The 18,754-nt window shown below is 47.0% G+C and overlaps 1 protein-coding gene across 2 annotated transcripts in view; it reads right to left on the bottom strand.

The window, feature by feature from the left end:
• Window positions 1-18,754, bottom strand: part of MCC (MCC regulator of WNT signaling pathway) — a 421,104-nt gene that overhangs the window by 260,674 nt on the left and 141,676 nt on the right. The window contains exon 1 of one of the 2 annotated variants that reach the window (XM_046001225.1): window positions 11,794-12,408. The exons of the other annotated variant lie outside the window; for it this stretch is intronic. Within the exon in view, the coding sequence (XP_045857181.1) occupies window positions 11,794-11,850 (57 nt within the window). The 5' untranslated portion in view covers window positions 11,851-12,408. Of the gene's footprint in view, window positions 1-11,793; window positions 12,409-18,754 lie in introns of those variants that run through there. 2 annotated transcript variants of the gene reach the window in all.

Here is an 18,754-nt window from a genome sequence, read left to right as displayed (position 1 = left end):
ACAGGATGCATAGGCACCGTGGAAAAGTCAGCCTCACAAAGGAAGAAAACTGATACATGCTACAGTGTTGATAAACCTCGAAGACATGAGGTCTACGGGAGAAAAAAAAAAAAACAACCCGTTGCAAAAGGACAACTATTTTGTGAGGTCACTTATGTGAGGGATCTAGATTAGTCAGATTCACAGAGAGATAGGGTCAAAGGGGGGGGGGGTGGAAACGGGGAGTTAGTGTTTGCGGGGTGCTGGGTATGGAGCGTCAGTTGGGGAAGATGAGAAAGTGCTGGAGATGGAGAGTGAGGAGGGAGGTCCCACAAGGTCAATGTGCTAATGCCACAGCTCTGCATACTTACAAATGGTTAAAATGGGAGATTTTAGGGTATGTAGCACTTACCACCGTTTCCAAAAAAGGAGAGTCGAGTGACCAAGTCATACAACCATCAACACAGAGCAGCTGGCCAACCAGCTGAATGGTAGGCCCATCTCTTATAAGTTTGTCAAAACAGAACACAAACGCTCCTCTGGATTTTTAAGACTTGTTAAACCCGGACTGTCTCAGCCAGTAAGAACCCACTGAGAGCAGACTACTACAATAGACCCAAAAGACCAGGGCAAAATTTAAATTCTTCTAATTATCTCAATAGTGCAATTAATAGTAACGTTACATATAGACAAGATTTACTAAGGAATATATGCTTCTTTTTAAGATAATTACAGAATTACAAGATGCATACTCTTTACAAAACATTTTTATCTATTTATTTAGATGGAGTGTGTGCACATTGTGGGGGTGGGGAACTAGAAGGAAAGGGACAGAATCTTAAGCAGGCTCCAAGCTCAGCATGGAGCCTGACACAGATTCAGTCTCAGGACCCAGATATCAGGACATGAGCAGAAATCAAGAGTCAGATGTTTAACGGACTGAGCCACCCAGTGGCACCCCAAGACACAGACTCTAAAACAAATCCTGCGATACAGAAACAGAGGAGGTTGAGGCAGAAGAGAAAAAATTATCCCCGGAGTTAAAAGAAAAAAAAAAAAAATTGTGTTCTATACTCCCCCCTCTGCCCCAGCCAGCCTTATTCAGACCTCAGTTTCCTCATTAGTTATGCAAATAGTCTGGATAATATCAAAGAATGGCTTAATGGTACCTCCCAATGGAAACATCTCCTTTGTCCAGTTCCATGCTCACCAGAAAACTTTCTGGTTATAACCAAATACCTTTTCAATAGAAAAACAAATGTTAGCATTCCAGGGTCCTTAGAGCTACATTTGTCATAAATCCATAAACTGATACTAAGTTTCATAACAATAAAGTCAATGATTCTAATAATTGAAGGAAACTGGTCCAAGTGACCGAGGAAAGTAGAGCCCAATTTTCCTAACTCAGAACCCACCTATATTCTACAACACCAGCATCCCTCAACACTGAACCATCCCTAAAAGAAGACAGTTTTCAAATCATTCATGGCCAGTGTCTGTGTCACTCAGTTCTTTAAACGATTCTTTTTCTTTTTTTAAAAGATTTTATTATTTGAAAGAGAATGCATATGTCCACACACATGCATGAGCGGGGAAAGGGAGAGAGAGAATCCAAAGCAGGCTCCAATCCCAGCTTGGAGCCCGACTTAGGGCTCAATCTCACATCCCTGAGATCATGACCTGAGCTGAAATCAAGAGTTGGAGGCTTGACTGAGCCACCCAGGTGCCCCCAAATTTAATTACTTCATTTAGAATTTATTATACAGGGGTGTCTGGGTTCCTCAGGCAGTTAATTAAGCATCTGCCTGGGGCTCAGGTCATGATCTCAGGGTCCTGGGATCGAGCCCCACATTAGGCTCCCTACTCAGCAGGGAGTCTGGTTCTCCCTCTCCCTCAGCCCCTCCCTGCTGACTTGTGCTCATTCTCTCTTTCACTTTCTATCTCAAATAAAATATTTTTTAAAATTATATATATATATATATGTATCTGTATATATACTTACATACAATGGATATGTATGTATGTGTATAATGTATATATTATATACCTTATATAATGTATTTATGTGTGTGTATATATCTATGTAAAAAAATCAGTTCAGGAATATCAAAACACTCCAGAGAAATCCAAATTCCTTTCCATAGCCTAGGAGACACAGGCGATCTAGCCAGAACTATTTCCTTCCACTCATCTCCTTCTACTCTCCCCTTGCTTACTTCACTCCCAGCCACATCACCTCCTTGCTTAAACACACCATGGGTATCTGACATCTGCCTGAAGTGATCATCTCCCATCTTTACATGGCTCCATCCCTCATTTCACTCCGGTCTCAGTCCAAAGATTCCCTGATCACTCTAATAGCATCCTCCCTCCTTTCCCTGTGTGTTTTCTCCTTTCAGCACGTAGCATCACTTGGACATACATCTGTCATGTTTACGGGCTGCCTCCCTCTAGAACACAGGCTCCATTAGAACAAGGACAATACTGGGGCACCTCGGTGGCTCAGTGGGTTAAACCTCTGCCTTCAGGTCAGGTCACGATCTCAGGGTCCTGGGATTGAGGCCCGCATTAGGCTCTCTGCTCAGTGGGGAGCCTGTTTCCCCCTCTCTCTCTGCCTGCCTCTCTGCCTATTTGTGATCCGTCAAATAAAATCTTTAAAAAAGAACAAGGACGATATGTTTTCTGTATCCCCACACCTAAGAACAGCACCTAGTGTGTAGAAGGCACACAGTATTTGTTGAATGAATAAACAAATGGGGAATACAGTATAAGTTATGGAAATAATGACCAAACTAGGGGCAGTCAGTTAAGCCGCTGCCTTCGGCTCAGGTCATGATCCCAGGGTCTTGAGATCAAGTTCTGCATTGGGCTTTTTGCTCAGTGGGGAGCCTGCTTTTCTCTCTGCCTCTGCCTGCCTCTCTGCCTGTTTGTGCTGTCTCTCTATCAAATAAATAAAATCTTAAAAAAAATAATGACCAAACTAAATCCCGTCAAATGTGTCCTTCAACCAAAATAATGGAAGTGGCAATCCAATCCATCTGTCCCGCTATAATGTCAAGTGCAGTTCAGTGCAAACAAGTAACTGTTTGTGGAAGCCCTACCATGTCACATACGGATGAGGTACTGGTGACACGGATGGGTTTTCCTCTGTCCCTGCCTGCAAAGAGCTCACAGTCTCCCACGGAGGCTGTGGGTAATTATCGTAAGCGTTCTGAACACAGGTGAGGGAAGGAACAACCAACGTGGGAGGCCAGGAGGGGCCTAGACAAAGCAAGAAGTCGTTGCAAGTGTGCCACGTGTTCCGCGGACAAGTCCGCACAGCCCATAGGAAACAGGGACAAGCAATTACTCCCACTCTCACCATGCACCCAACCAGAGGACTCCCCAGCTTTTTTTTTTTTTTTTTTAAAGATTTTATTTGTCAGAGAGCGAGAGAGAGCACGAGCACAGGCAGACGGAGAGGCAGGCAGAGACAGAGAGAGAAGCAGGCTCCCTGCTGAGCAAGGAGCCCGATGTGGGACTCAATCCCAGGACGCTGGGATCACGACCTGAGCCGAAGGCAGCCGCTTAACCAACTGAGCCACCCAGGCATCCCTCCCCAGCTTTTCTAATTGCCAGGAAATCTCCTTCCATGTTGGCATTCTTCCCTTGACGACCGCTTCAATATTTTTTTTTCCCAAATCCAGCTGGAATCCTTAACCCACACACATGTGCACACACTGAGGCTCGGTGAAACTTTTTGTTTTCAGGTAATCAAATGCTATTCAGCCTTTGACTTAGATGTATTTCCATCATGAGGATCATGATAGGGGATCGGCCTCAAAATATCCCACCTGCCAAAACATCAGGTAGCTTTTGGCACACAACTGTCCCAGCCCAACAGGTTTTTATTGCTTATGTACAAAGTTAACAAACCCTATCCTGGAGCTTCTTACATGGCAAGTAGAATCAACAGCTGCTCATTCAGGATTTTGGCTTTTCCCAGACTTGATTTGGTTTAACTTCTTTGCTGAGTTTAAGAAATATCTTAAAAGATTTGCCTTCATAAAGTGCTTTACAACTTCACTCCTTAGGTTAATGCAAAACTCTCAAAGGTGTCCTCTTCCCCTATGAACGAATTTTGGCTATTTCTGTTCAGCAAGGAGAAGAGGACATTTGCTAGAAAGAGAACAACTCGGGGCCCCTGGGTGGCTCAGTGGATTAAAGCCTCTGCCTTCGGCTCAGGTCATGATCCCGGGGTCCTGGGATCAAGCCCCGCATCGGGCTCTCTGTCCCGTGAAGAGCCTGCTTCCCCTACCCCCCTCTGGCTGCCTCTCTGCCTACTTGTGATCTCTGCCTGTCAAATAAATAAATAAATAAATCTTTTTGAAAAAAAGAAAGAGAACAACTTCGTGGTCCCAGGAAATATTTACTCTATAAATTGAACTTCTATTTATCTCTCATCCAGGTTATTCTCTCCTTGTTTCTTTCAAGATTGAAAGATACCAATGTCAGGAATTCGGGTGTAGTGGAGGGGGGCAGGGTGGAAAAATAATTGCATATAATTTATCTCTGCCCTGACATCCCCTGGCTGATGTAAAAATGCATGTCCTAACTATTATCAGCTTTCTTTTTTTTTTTGGCTTGTCGGATTCTGCAATCTCACCACTACACACCTCTTTACCAGAACCACGAGATTATTTAAAGTACAATCTTGGTTTTCTGAAATTTGATTCCTTGGATCAAAACCTAAATCTGAAGTCTTTGTTCATCAACACCTTAATTTTGCCGCAAATGCAGCTTTTATTTTCCAGTTCCCGTCTCATTTTGGAGGAAACGTTCCCCGTGGCTTGCATTGGGTACATTAGCTACAAGCACCCTTGAGTTTACTTCCTGAGTCTTGTCATCACATTCCCTATCCTAGATGGGTGCCCCACTCCCTTGAAGCTCTGATCCGTCAAAACCTGGTAGCCACAATCCTGTACTTCCTTAACATGAAGAAGTCTCAGAATTCGTTTTACAATTTCCCCGTTAGACAAAGCACATCCCCAGAATCCAGGGTCTCTCTCTGCTTTCCCGTCTGTGGCCACCTCGGTCCCCATCACCTGCCTGGTCTGTGACTAACCTCTTCCTCCCATAATATATTTCTCCTTTTCCCTATTACTTTGACTATCACCTGGTTCCAGTCACACTTGATCTCCTTCCCCTGGGCAGCTGGGGCAGATACACGGCCCCTTCGCCACGTTCAGCTCATGCTTCCTCGGGATCTGACCACCAGCAGCTGCCTCGCCACGCAGCCCCAGCCACCAACTTCATCAGGTTCCCTGGCCTTCACCAACCTCAGCCCTCTGCAGCCCCACAGGGATTTAGCTCACTGCCCTAGGAGCCAAGAGCCCCACCTGCAGGGAAGGGAGAGTGCAGATTCTTGTGACAAAGGAGGTCTTATTCTCATTCTGACACCTCAGATATGGCAGCGCTAATCCTTCCGATGTCAACACCAAACAGCGGCAGTGAGACAGAGGCTGTGGGGCAACCTCTCTCCCAGGGGTAAACAAGGACAAAAGAGAGGGCTCTCTTAGATGAGGATCACCCTATTCTTTACGGACAGATCTGCTTTTAGGGCTCTGGAAAACCCATGCCTAGAATTCCTCAGTCACTTGAAGGTGATGCAGGGACCACATTCCTTTAATCACTATCCGTTTCATTTTTAATCAAAAACATTTATCTGGGCATTGCATAGATTCCAATCCAAATCTAGTTAAATAACAGGCCTCTTATACAGAATACTCCCTCCTAGGAGCACGTGACCGAAAGCTCAGAAGAGTAAGAGAAACTGACGAAAGGAAGCCATGATCGGTTGGTGGGCCTGGGAGAAAGATTGCTTGGGCTCAAATCCTCACTCCACCCCTAATAGTCTGTAGAACCTCGGTGAGTGTTTTCACCTCATTATGCCTCAATCTCCACACCTGTATCATGGGCATAACAAAACGTCTCTCATACGGTTTTTGATAAGGAAGCAGATTGATACCTGGGAAAACCACTGAATTAACAGCTAAGAAACAAAAAACAAATCTATTTCCAGGCCCTGAGAATCAAGAGACCAGGGTTTTAGATAAGGCTCTGTCATTTTGTAGCCTCTGGAGTAGATGAAAACTGGTTGTAAATTCTTTGTTATATCCCCCTTGGAGAGGTGGGGATCTATTCACCACCTTCAATCTGGGCTAAGCACAGAGCTGTTTCTGACCAACAGATGCGTACAAATAGGGGCGCTTGGGTGGCTCAGTGGGTTAAGCCTCTGCCTTTGGCTGGGGTCATGGTCCCAGGGTTCTGGGATCCAGCCCTGCATCAGGCTCTCTGCTCTGCAGGGAGCCTGCTTCCTCCTCTCTCTCTCTCTCTCTGCCTGCCTCTCTACCTACTCATGATCTGTCTGTCAAATAAACAAATAAAATCTTCAAAAAAAAAAAAAAGATGCATACAAATAACTGCCAGCTGCCCCCCTACCCCCGCCCCCCGAATGCAGCAGCCATGTTGACAGGAAACCCAAGCAGGCACAGAGACAGGCCCCTGCAGAAGAGAAGAGAGGTGATCTCCCAGTCCATGGGCCAGCACCACTATGCCAGCCATGTGTGAAGCCGTCAGAAGAGGATCTTCTTGCTCCAGTCATAGACAAAAGTCATCTCCCCTGAGCTCTGCCCCAAACTGCAAAATCCTGCACAACTAAGGTTTCTTCAAGCCTCTAAATTTAGGGGCACTTTATTACACATCCACAGACGCCCCCCCCCCAAAAAAAGTCTTCAGACAAAGCACTTAAAGCAGTTCCTCAAATCCTATGTGTGTAAAAAGGGAAAGGGAGAGAAGAGGCAAGGTGTTCATTCATTTAAATATTTGTAGAACACCTACCATGTGCCAGACCCTGACAGGTTTTCACACTGCCCTTCTGATGCTGATGGTCTATAGCCAGGACACACAGGAGACAACTCATTAGAATGAAGGGGATTCTATAAAAACAATGGAGTAGAAGGAAGTATAAAGGGGTGTGGGACTACTAGATGATCTCACAGGCCCTTCCAACTCTGATGTTTTGTAACTTGATGATGAAGCCTAAATACATCTGTGAAATACATCTGTGAAATTTCACATCTGTGAAATCCCTCACAGGATGGTCTGTGTAGAGAACCCCTGTAGAATTATCAGTGAAGATGTGGAGTTTCCGTAGCTACCCAACTAGTTCCTGGTGAAAGTACTCCGAATTGCCTCTATACCCATGTTCCTAAGTGGAATCATCTCGTGAAAGCAGCTTTGAATGAAGTGATGAGGAAAGAGGAAGGGAAGTAGGATTTCCAGGGGCAACTAAGGTTTCAGAGTAAACAGTGACAGGAGAATTTTACCTGTTCATTGTTTAATGTTTAAAAGGCAGAAAATATAAGTTGATTGCTTCGACAAATTTTTTTTAAAAGATTTTATTTATTCATTTGACAGACAGATCACAAGTAGGCAGAGAGGCAGGCAGAGAGAGAGGAAGGGAAGCAGGCTCCCTGCTGAGCAGAGAGCTGGATGTGGGGCTCAATCCCAGGACCTTGAGACCATGACCTGAGCAGAAGGCAGAGGCTTTAACCCACTGAGCCACCCAGGCGCTCCCAGACAAATTATTCTTAAGAATATTTTTTTAACCCCAGAGATTTCAATGATCACAAGAACTTTTTTTTTTTTTAATTTATTTGATGGACAGAGATCACAAGTAGGCAGAGAGAGAGGAAGGGAAGCAGGGTCCCTGCCTCTCTGCTGAGCAAAGGCGGGGGGGGGGGGGGGGGGGGCTATGCAGGGCTTGATCCCAGGACCCTGGGATCATGACCGGAGCCAAAGGCAGAGGCTTAAACCCACTGAGCCACCTAGGTGCCCCAAAAAGAACTCTTAAAAGATAAATTTCTATTTTGCTGCATTAACAGGCAGCTGTCCACCTGACAAGCAGATCCAGTAGACAGGTCTTCTGGAAAGATTAGTGAATTCAAGTCATACCTTGGTAATGCTGTGCCTTAAGAGATCTTTCTCCCCAAATCTGAATGATTCTAAGAACTAAGAGACGTGACAAGGTTCAACAACATACTGGTCCCACAAGTTTTACCAAGACAAACAAAATAAAGCGCTAACCAAAAACCCATGGCAAAGAGGAAGAGGAATTAAGAGCCTTCCCTCGACAAGGTTTGGGAGAATTTAATATAGTGCTGCTAAAAGTATACTTGATTTTTTTTTTTAATTAAAAGATTTTATTTGAGAGAGAGCACGAGCTAGGGTGGGGGGGTGGGGGAGAGGGAGAAGCAGACTCTCCACGGAGCGGGGAGCTCGATGTGGGACTAGATCCAGAGGCCCTAGGATCATGACCTGAGCCGAAGGCAGACACTTAACCAACTAAGCCACCCAGGTGCCCTGTACCTGATTTTCTAAAGACTTTTGATTTGGCTGATGTTGGAGTCCTTTCTTAACCTCACATTCGAAAAAGGAAAACATCCTTTGATTCTCTGAAAGGGACAGCTAATAGCCAAGAAAAGAGACTAGCCAATTCATGTTTCTCAGATTTTCCTTTTGCATTACTGTGGTTAATGCTAAGGATTAGTTTGCTCTGGTTAAAGTGTTCAGACTTGATAGAAGCCGTTTGTGGTCATGGATCAACAAAAAGGTTTTGAATGCCCACAGGTAGAGGCAATTTGACTATCTCCTATAATCATCTTGCAGGATCTTAAACAGCTATTGTTTCCAAAGTAAAGACACAAAAGGGACACATTCATGAATTTCCTGTTTTTCTATCTTAAAGTTCTCACACATGCAAAACACCTCCCGCCCAACACCCAGCTCTAGCTCTAGAGGTCCTACCATGCATCCCTCACACCCAGATCTCCTCTCTTTCTCTCCCTCTCTCATTCGAGCATTCCAGAGCACTGCACAAGCAGAGCTCAGCCCTTCAGCAGCTGACCAAGGCTGGCGGCCCTCACCCGCCAGACCAGCAGATTATAACCAGCAATGGGTTCAAGTCACTCCCCGTCGTTGAGGCCGTATGGAGTCAGTGCCAACATTATTGCCGAACAGTCAAGGATTCCAATGGCTGGAGGACCCCTCCAGAAGGGGTCAGCTCACAAGTCCACACCAAGGAGGGAGGCCTCTTGTTTCAGAACCCCAGAATTACGCTGGGCCCTCTCACGGTTTTTCCTGCCCCTGAACCGCCTGGGGAACAACAGGCTGAATCTGACCCCACGGTGACCTCCAGACAGTGTGGAGGCTCCTGGGCAATAAGAGATAATGGTACTAAAGGGGCCTCTGAGGGGTTTTATTAGCTCTGCCTCCAGGTGAGGAGGAGGAACCAACCATCAAAAGAGAATGTCAACTTTGCCTCCCTCAAGACGTTAAAGCAGAACCAGTGTTTAAGACAAAAATCACTGTGACCAGAAACTCTTCAGTCCACCAAAGACCTGTGGTGAAGAATACAGACGAACTGTATTCAGAACTGTGGATATTACAGAACAGCTCAATCCTACAACTGCTGCCCATGATCAACTGACTTGAGATTTAGGGTCCGCAAGTATAAACCACACACACCCCCTTGCCTTACAGATTCTCTTACACGTATCCTAATTGAAAATATGTCCAAAAACTAAAAATAACTATCCTACAATCTACAGCAACTACCCGACCTGCAGGGCATCTGGGGCTGGGGAGGGTCACGGTGGACTAAATCATCGAACCTAGAAAGAAGGCAAGAAATGATGAGCAGACACTGAGACCGAGGAAAGAAAATTTGGTAAAGGATAGGACTGGCCAGAAACTTCCTCAGGGACAAAACGATGTCCTCTAACGTTCAAACAGTATGGCTCCAACCATCACAGGGGCCACAGAGCACCCTCCACTCTTCCCTTCAAGCCCCAGGTTTTCTAAGGAGTCCACAGGGAGTGGATAGGACCAGGCAAAGAACCTCCCATCTGAGTTTCATGGACACTCTGGGTTCATCTCATGCACTCACTGTGCCAATACAGTGCGAGTCAGGTCAGACCTCCTCTCCCTACCCAGCCTTCTACCAACTTCCTCCCCAAGCTGGGATTCGTTTTTAAAACAAAGGCAACTGAAACAACATACTTTAGGTGGTGGGGAGTTGCAGCTGCCACAGAGAGGAGGGTTGAGGGACCAGGGGAAGGCACCGGTAAGTGCTTGATTTGTAAGGGACCTTACAAGGGAAGTCACAGGCTTCTCCTTACATAGGGTGAGCTATGGAGCAGGGTCTTAGGTCCCATTTTAGGTGTAGAACCTCTCCCTGCTTGTAAAATTGTCAATAAATAAGTAAATAAATCACTTAGGTCTTCCTGCCTCTTCCCCTAACCTCCTGTGTTCAAGTTCCACCCACCCCTCTTAGCATCTCCCGACCTTCTACATCACGTTAGCACCGGCGGCAGCTCGCCTTCGGATCCTGTGTTCAAGTTCCACCCACCCCTCTTAGCATCTCCCGACCTTCTACATCTCCCGACCTTCTACAGGATTAGGGAATGCCTCTGCCTCATTCACCAACACCCCACAACACTACTCCAAACCCAGAGTGGGGACAGTGAAGCAGCAAGACACAGGGCACCAGGCAGGGCGCACAGCATTCCCTGCTGGATATCAGCCACAGACCTACTCAGGTTTCCCCCTGTCTACGCCCCCCTCTCTTCCCCATCTCCAAGCCCTCTCCCCCTAGCCAGGGCACCAGCCTTTCAATTTCCCTTCACAGTCGGTAATCTGACATCACCTCTATCTGCCTTCCGGCTGTTTTTATGCTCTGCTCCTTTTCTTCCCCTTTCCTGTCTTCAGCCATACTCAAGAAGCACGGACTATTTATTCTACTTTTGTCCCATAAATAGCTCAGGGATGGTGCCAGGAGGAAAACCCACAGCCACTAAACCTCCTGCTGTAGACACGAGTCACACGGACTCCCTCCTCTCCTTCCAGCACCCAGTTTGGTAGGTTTTCCATCGCCACTTCTCAGGCATTCAAAGCCGCCGGTGGCAGTAGTGGGGGGAGATGTGCCCGAGGCATCCCTAAAGTCATCAAAAAAGGTGGCTTTGAGCATCTTACGCTCACATATTTGCATACCGTTTGATGTAGCTGCAATTTCAAAGCAAGTCTCCAACAGTCAAATGGGTAGGTTACAGTGAGAGCCAGGAATTGCAAAAGCGCTCGCCTCAAAGACTCAGGAGTCCAGTCCCGCGCAGGAAATAAAGTTCTAAGCGGCTTTGATGTGATTCTTCCTCCCCACCTCCCTCCCCAGCGCGGGTCGTTCCTCTCCGCCGACGCGAGACCACCGTGCCGGAACTGAACCAAACGCATCGCACGTGGGAGCCAAGTGGCAGACTTCAAAATCCGCTGCGCTCCCCCAGCCCCACCAAATTCGTTAGCACCGGCGGCAGCTCGCCTTCGGATCCCCGATTGCTATCAAAAGGAATGTCGAACATAAACTGGGGGGACTGGGGCGGGAAGGGACGGGGGACCCAGATTCGCGGAGAGCAGAACGCCTTGGCGCCGTGGTGAGAGCTCGTTTCTTTCTGAAACCTCTCGTCTCAGACTGAATTATCAAGCCAGTTCAGGTCATTTCCTGAGTAGCACTACAAGTTAAAACAAGATCCAAAAAAAAAAAAAAAAAAAAAAAAAACAAAACAAAAAAAAAACTATTAATCTTTAATTGCGCTGCCTCCAGCCTGGGCGCACGAGGGGGGTGGGGTGTAGGGCTGGGGGAGACTGGGAGGCACGGGCCGGGGGACGGTTATCGAAAAGCAAATGCCTAAGACGCCGGAGCTCCCGACCTCAGCTGTTCCTTACCTCACTTAGCTCGGCCGAGGAGTCGTTTCCATATTTCATGGCAACTCCAGAATTCATGACTGCACTTTTCAGAGCCGAGCTCCTCCTCCTCCGGGTCTCGGAGCTTCTGACTTGGGCTTACCGGGCTCGAGATCCACCGCTTGGTCCCTTCTGGCACATTTTAGTCTAGACAGCCATTTTCACCCCAAGACCGTGGGGGAAACTCCAAGGAAGGATGCAAGCTCTCCTGGAAGGCGCGGAACCGGCTCGCGTTTCACGGACGAGCCATTGCCGCAGGAGGCTCGGTGGCGTGGCGCGCTCGCAGCTGCTGCAGCGGCCGAGCCGGCGCGGGGACCCGCCCGCGCGCGCCCACCGCCCGGTCCCGGGGCACTGCCACCCTCGGCGGCGCCTCGCTGCTCCTACGGGGCCTCGCCGCCCCCCATTAGCCGGCTGCGGGACACCTCCCAGCAGGAACCGGCACCCCCAGAAGGCTTCGGCGAGCTCCCGAAGAAACCAGGGCGGCGGGGCGAGGGGCGTCCGCGCCTCGGGCTCCGGGGAGGGAAGAGAGCTGGAGAAAGCTGGAGAGAGCCGGAGCGGGGCTGCACTTTACGCCGAAGTTTCCCTTTTGAATCGTCTGGAGTTGTAAGTGGTTTCTGATTGAACACAGCTGTCTAGCTGCGCGGTGCGCGGAGGAGGCGGGGCCAGGAAGAGAAAGGGCGGGGGGCGGGGCGGGAGGGAGGATGCCGAGCAGAGGGGACCGTGCGGGGGAGAGCAGGCATCCTTCCAGCTCTCTGCGATAGTAATTACAGGACCCAAGTCCAGGAGGAAGAGAAGAAACAGGAAAAGCCACCTGAGTAATTGTGCAGGAAAAAAAAAAATTTTTTTTTTAATTCCTCCTAGAAGCCACTTTCCATGATTTAATAAGGTCAAGACCAATCTGAACACTGTACATCAGGCAGCGCTGTGCACTTCCCATGCTACATTAAGATTTTACAAGTGTGGGGCGGTCATTTTCCCTGAACGGTCTAAAGTCAACACCGAGGGCGTAAATTCACGGTCAAACTCCCTCTCTGTCGCTGGGGCAGATTACATTTTCTGCACGTCGGTAATAAAGACGAAGATGCCCCATCCCTTGAAAGATATAAAATAGGCTTCAGTTTCCCATCCTCCCCAACCCCAGACCATCCTTTTAAGTATTACATTTCCCAACCTCCTCAACTCCCATACCTTCCTTAAAAATCATACTGCTTATCCGAGCAGAGCTGGGTTTGTGTTTCTGGGGTTTGGAATATGAATCAGAAAAGATTCAACCGACTGTTATATCCAGTGGACTCCTGGAATCAGAGCTCCTGTCAGCTTCGAGTTTCCTTGCAGTAAAAGCATCCCTGTCTAGGGAGGTGGGAGGGAAGGGATTTTCTCTCCATAAAGCTTAAAGTCCCACTGAACTTGAAATACACTGAAAAAGGTTCTGATCCTTAAAACGGGTCTGTTGCATTGCTTAGGAGGCCTCATCCGTCTCTTTCTACGCGTTGGGAACAAAATGCCTCCATGCCCAGTGACAGACTTGGCATTTCCTAGAGCCTTCTATGAAAAAGCCATTGTATTGTTAATTTTCAAGGTCTTTTTTTTTTTTTTTAATCAAATAGGATGTTTGTTTTGCTCTTTAAGAAGGAGCAAAGAGCTTAACCATTTGCATTTATCTTCTTGCCCAGCTGCCTTCCTAGTGAGTTCATTCATTGCCTGATGGAGGCATTACTTGGATAAAGAAGAGTTTGCTGCTTTGGGGGAGCCCTGGGTCCAAAGTTCTGGGTCACTGCCAGACTAGAGCACGTTGGGAGAAACTCTGCTGCGTGGGGAGAGGTTAAGAAGCCGCATTTATTTTTCTTATTTACTCATTAAAACCTACCGAGAACTGGGGCACCTGGGTGACTCAGTTGGTGAAGCTCAAGCCCCACGCTGGGTGTAGAGATTACTTAAAAATAAAATCTTTAGGGGAGCCTGGGTGGTTCAGTCAGCTGAGGGTCTGACTCTTGATTTCGGCTCAGATTGTGGTCTTGGGGTTGTGGGATGGAGCCCCAAGTCAGGCTCCACACTCAACAGGGAATCTGTTGAAGATTCTCTCTCTCCCTCTGCTGCCTACCCCCCGCCCCTCCCCCACCGACCCCAGTCTAGCCCCTATGTGGTGCGTTCTCTCTCTCTCAAATCAATCTCTTAAAAAAAAAAAATTAAAATTAAAAAATTAAGTCTTTAAAAATCATTCAAAAAACCATTTGAGAACTGAGTGTGTGCTTTAAGATGCCGATGGTGTTGAATATAAAAATATAAAGGAGCCTCAAGCACTAACCAGTCCATAACGTGTGTATCGTCTCATAAAACACAAAGAAAATGTCTGTTCCAGATAGAAAATAAAACTTACCCGAGAGCAACAGAAATAAAGATCTCCTGCAGTTCAGAGGAGGAAACAGGATTTGGGTAGGACAGAACTGGAGGGGGACTGTAAAGTAATCTTAGGATAGGCAGCATGTGAGTTGATCTCTGAAGAATGGCTGAGTCCAGCAAAGATGGGGGATAAGAGGAAGGCACCCCAGAGAGAGGGACCACTGTGAAAGAAAGTATAGGTTGAGGCTGGAATGTGCCAGTTGTGTGTCGGGAATAGCGGGTGTTCCATTTTGGAGTGGAACCTGGATAAGGTAAGTAAGTTAAAGCCAGATCATGGTCAGTTTTGAGTGACAAGCTAAAGAAATGAAACTTCAGATAGGCAATGGAGAGCCACTAAAGTTTTCTCAGCACAGAAATTATAAGATCAGAGCTGTGCTTTGATACATTCCAATGGATCTGTACCACACTTGTGAGTAACTCACATGAATTCAAATAGACGAACGGTGAGCATGATGTTGGTGTTTAAAGAAACATATTTTTCATACTAGATGGCCCCTAAAACCAAGCAGATGACTTCATCTGGTGTTCAACCAAAAGAAAGTGATCTGTTCCAAGACTGGAAGAAAAATTGGCAGTGTTGAACTTATTAAGAAGCCGTATGGCTGAGATTCTACTTTATGGACAATATAAGGCATTTTCAAGAGTAATGGTGACTATATGGAATTTTTTCTTAAACAGTGACTTTTTTTTCTAAGATTTTTTTTTTTTAAGATTTTATTTCCTTATTTGACAGACACAGACACAACAAGAGGGGGAACATAAGCAGGGGGAGTTGGCGAAGGAGAAGCAGTCTTCCCGCCCAGGAGGGAGCCTGATTCAGGGCACAATCCCAGGGACCTGGGATCATGACCTGAGCTGAAGGCAGGCGCTTAACCACTGAGCCACCCAGGAGTCCTTAAGATTTTTTTACTTACTTATTTGAGAGAGAGAGAGCACAAGTGGGAAGGAAGGTCAGAGGGAGATGGAGAAGCAGACCACACTGAGCAGCGAGCATCACCCAGGACCCCAACACCATGGCCCAAGCCAAAGACTTGGCCAAATGAGCCACCCAGTCACCCCAAACAGTGACTTTAATACTTAACCACCACAGAAGGTACACTCCATGACTATCAGACAACGGTGAAGCTAGAAAGTTGAAAGTGGAAACAGAGCATGCCGATTGGACTATCCCAGTAGCCCAGCAAAAGTCTACAAAGGTCTGAATTGAGTTGGGCAGTGCAAATGGAGGGTAGGGGTCAGATGGAAGAGATTCTGTGGAAGAGAGTAGACAGAAACTGTGGTGGAAGAGAGAACTTAAATATGACTTGTAGATCTAGAACGTGGCTGAATGGGGTTTCAGGCAATGTCCTCAACAAAAATAGGGATTCCAAAAAACGAATAGGTTACAGAGGAAACTATGTTTGAGATACCATAAGTCTGAGGTGGCAACTGGGTGTTCAAGGGGAGGCATTCAGCAAGAAGCTTGACATGGAGCTACAGAGATACATCAGGGTTGAGATGGAAATGAACTCTTGGGATGATCCCTATTAGAACAATTAATAAAACCATGAAATCGGGTAAGGTTGCCAGGGAAGAGAGAACAGAGAAAAAAGATCTGAGTACATTATGTTAAATAAGAAGGTCTTTCCATCCAGGGGAAAGAATAAAAGAGGAAATGGCGGGGAAGACCAGTTAGAGAAACAGGAAGATAACCAGAGTAACTCTGAGTCTGGGACTCAAAGGGAGATGTTGTCGAGACAGAGGAGGCAGCATCTGTATCATAAGCGAGAGAGGGGGCAGAAGCCTGAAAACTGATAAAAGAGCATTTCAAAGACACGAATGTCCTTCAAAGAGAAATGTCTACAAAGCTAAGGAGACAGAACGCAGATTACCACAGGGAATGAGGAAGAACCGGGGGGGGGCGGGCAGTAACCATATGCGACTCTTGCCATAAATTTGACAGTGACAGGAAATCAGGAGATGGGAGAGTTTCTCAGAGCAGGGAAGCAACATTGACTAGAGAGTAGGAGGGGAGATTAGTAGTCTGTGGTTAAGGGAAACCCTGGAGATACAGAGAGAGAGAAAGGGGATGGAGTAAACTTCCGGAAAAGGGAGGAAGGGGAAAAGCCAAGGACCCAAACCATGAGATTAGCTTTGGATAGTCTTGGAGAGGCGAGGATTCTGATGTTTCTTTGTCTTTCTTCTTCAGCAGTTAAAGTTGCAAGAGCTGGAGAATTTACAGACTAGTAGGGAGAAGCCTTCGGGCATGCATACCAACTAACAGCACTTACTTCAAGAGTCATCCAAGTTTCTCTGTGTGATTGTGGAGGGGAGATGAAGACTAATAATAACTCATAATTAAATTTTAGCCTAATGAAGAGAAGACCATAGAGTTGTCTGTCAATGCAAGAATACAGCGGCTGTGATCCCGACATCTGAAATTGTTGCGACACGGGTGAAAGGCTGGTGGGACACACTGAAGGCCAATAGTATGTAGAGAACAGTTTCATGCCATGAAGGGAAGTCCAGTTCGTTTTCTTCCAATCTAAGACTCCATGAAAGTGTAGAATTTAAATATTTTGTGATTTTTCTTGACCTCTTAGTCTAGTCAGAAATCAGCCTGGGAATCTGGACTATCGAGAAAGCTAAGATAGTGCTGTACCCAAGACCAAACTGAGTCAACATCTCAAATACCTGAGAAATGCAAAGAGCACCTCAGCGTGTTGTCGTGTCTTCTCAACACACCAGAGAGAAATAAAGCCCCAAGTGCATTTCCAGTGTCATAAGAAAACGGTCTCAAGATGAGCACGCACCGTAGTTGACCGAGTGTACAGCTGGGAATGCCTGCAAATCCTCCTGTACTGTGGTTGCCCCAATGCGATCCCTCTCGAAGAGCTTCTCCAAACTCTGCTTCAACACAGAGTAAGTCCCTCTCAAGAGGTGCGAGCAGGAGGAGGCAGCCGGGTTTATCAGGATCAGAGAGCAGGTCTGGGAGGAGGAGGAAAACCTGCTTTCCAATTGGGCAAGACCTTGGGTTCCCTTCCTTCCTGGGCCTTGTCTGCCCTAGAGACTAATCTCTTCCCATCTGATCTCTGGGCCACGAGGCAGCAGCAGGCCTGGGACAGGAAGGGAAGGGACGGGAAGGCAGAGGTGGCCGTTTGCCTGAGCAGATGCATCTGTGTGCGGGTTACACGTTCCAGCCTCCCAGCACTGCCTTCTGTTGGCAGGGGCAGTCCGATCCTTCTGTGTACAGCTGCTGATCTCAGTGAATTTCTACACAGCCAGGATAATATTCTGGGTCTTGTCTGTACCCTCTTCTGGTAATGAACATCAGATTAATCAAAGCAATCTTGGGTAAAATTCTAGAACCTCGGCATTCAGGAAACGGACTGAAACTTTGGGACTGGCTGACCTACGCCCTCTGTCTCTCTCCCTTGGGTGTCCAAGCTCCCCCGGCTCTGTGCTAAGTCAGGTTTGTCCTCCTCCAGCCCCAACAAGGGTCTTAACCCCCAAACTGTCCCCTTCTCTCTTAAGTCTCTTAACCTAAACACAACGTTGATACCTCAGATTTTAGGAAGAAAGCCGTCTACTTAAGCTAATTCACATGAAGGTGAAAAACACTCATAACCTTCTCAACCAAGCGCAAAGCATTTGCATTGTAGAAAGAGAACGCTTTTAAATAATGCTCAATTGGTGGGATTTCCTGAAGAAGAAAGCGACTTTTCAGAGGAAAAGGGGATTTCAAACCTGTGGGGATGCAGGAAGTCCCAAACCCCTAATTCCTTAAGGGTCATAAAAGTCAGGGAGCCCTCAAAGTGTACACTCAAAAGATTTTCCTGCCCTAACTCTGTAAGCCTACCCCACAGTCCCACCCCCAGGAGTCCAAAAATGCTCTCACTCACTCAACTCCTGTGGCCCTCTGCTCAGTCACCAAGACAGCTCTTCTCTCAGGACATGGGTCAGGCCGGAGTCCCAGGTTGGGAGCCTCCCAACAGCCTTGCCGGCCTGCCCCCTCACAGACATCACTTGCACCAGGAGCCACGACAGAAAGGATCCAGAAAAAGCCTTACACTGGATGATCTTTGTTTTGGTCTCTGTGTCCTCAGAGAACATTAAAAAACGGGAAGAAATCCTATAATCACCTCATTCACCCCAGCATCCCATTTACAGAGATGAGGATATGCAGGGTCAGCAAGTTTGTGGTCTTTGTTCCAAAAAAGAAAAGCATCCACTTGTACCAGAAATGGTGCTGTGCCTTCAGATTCAGTAGCGTATGGAACAGAAAATAATCCTTGCTTTCATAGAGTTAGCATGCTGGGCGGAAAATGGTTAATAAATAAAGATAGTTACAGCTTGCGGTGGGTGTTATCAAGGAATTAAACAGGAGCCATGATGAGGGAGAGCAGGCCCAGGAAGTGAAGTAGTCAGAGACAGCCTTGATGAGGTGAGGACATTCCTGCAGGAAGGTCAAAAAGGACCCAATTAGGTAGAAAGTGGAGGAAGATGACCAGGCAGTGAGAGCAGCAAGTGCAAAAATTCAGGGTCAAGAAAGGACTTCACCTTT

This window comes from Meles meles, chromosome 3 (genome assembly GCF_922984935.1).
Source record: "Meles meles chromosome 3, mMelMel3.1 paternal haplotype, whole genome shotgun sequence".
Lineage (NCBI taxonomy): Eukaryota > Metazoa > Chordata > Mammalia > Carnivora > Mustelidae > Meles > Meles meles.
Note: the sequence above shows the minus strand (reverse complement) of the source record. Positions and strands in the feature narration are given on the sequence as shown.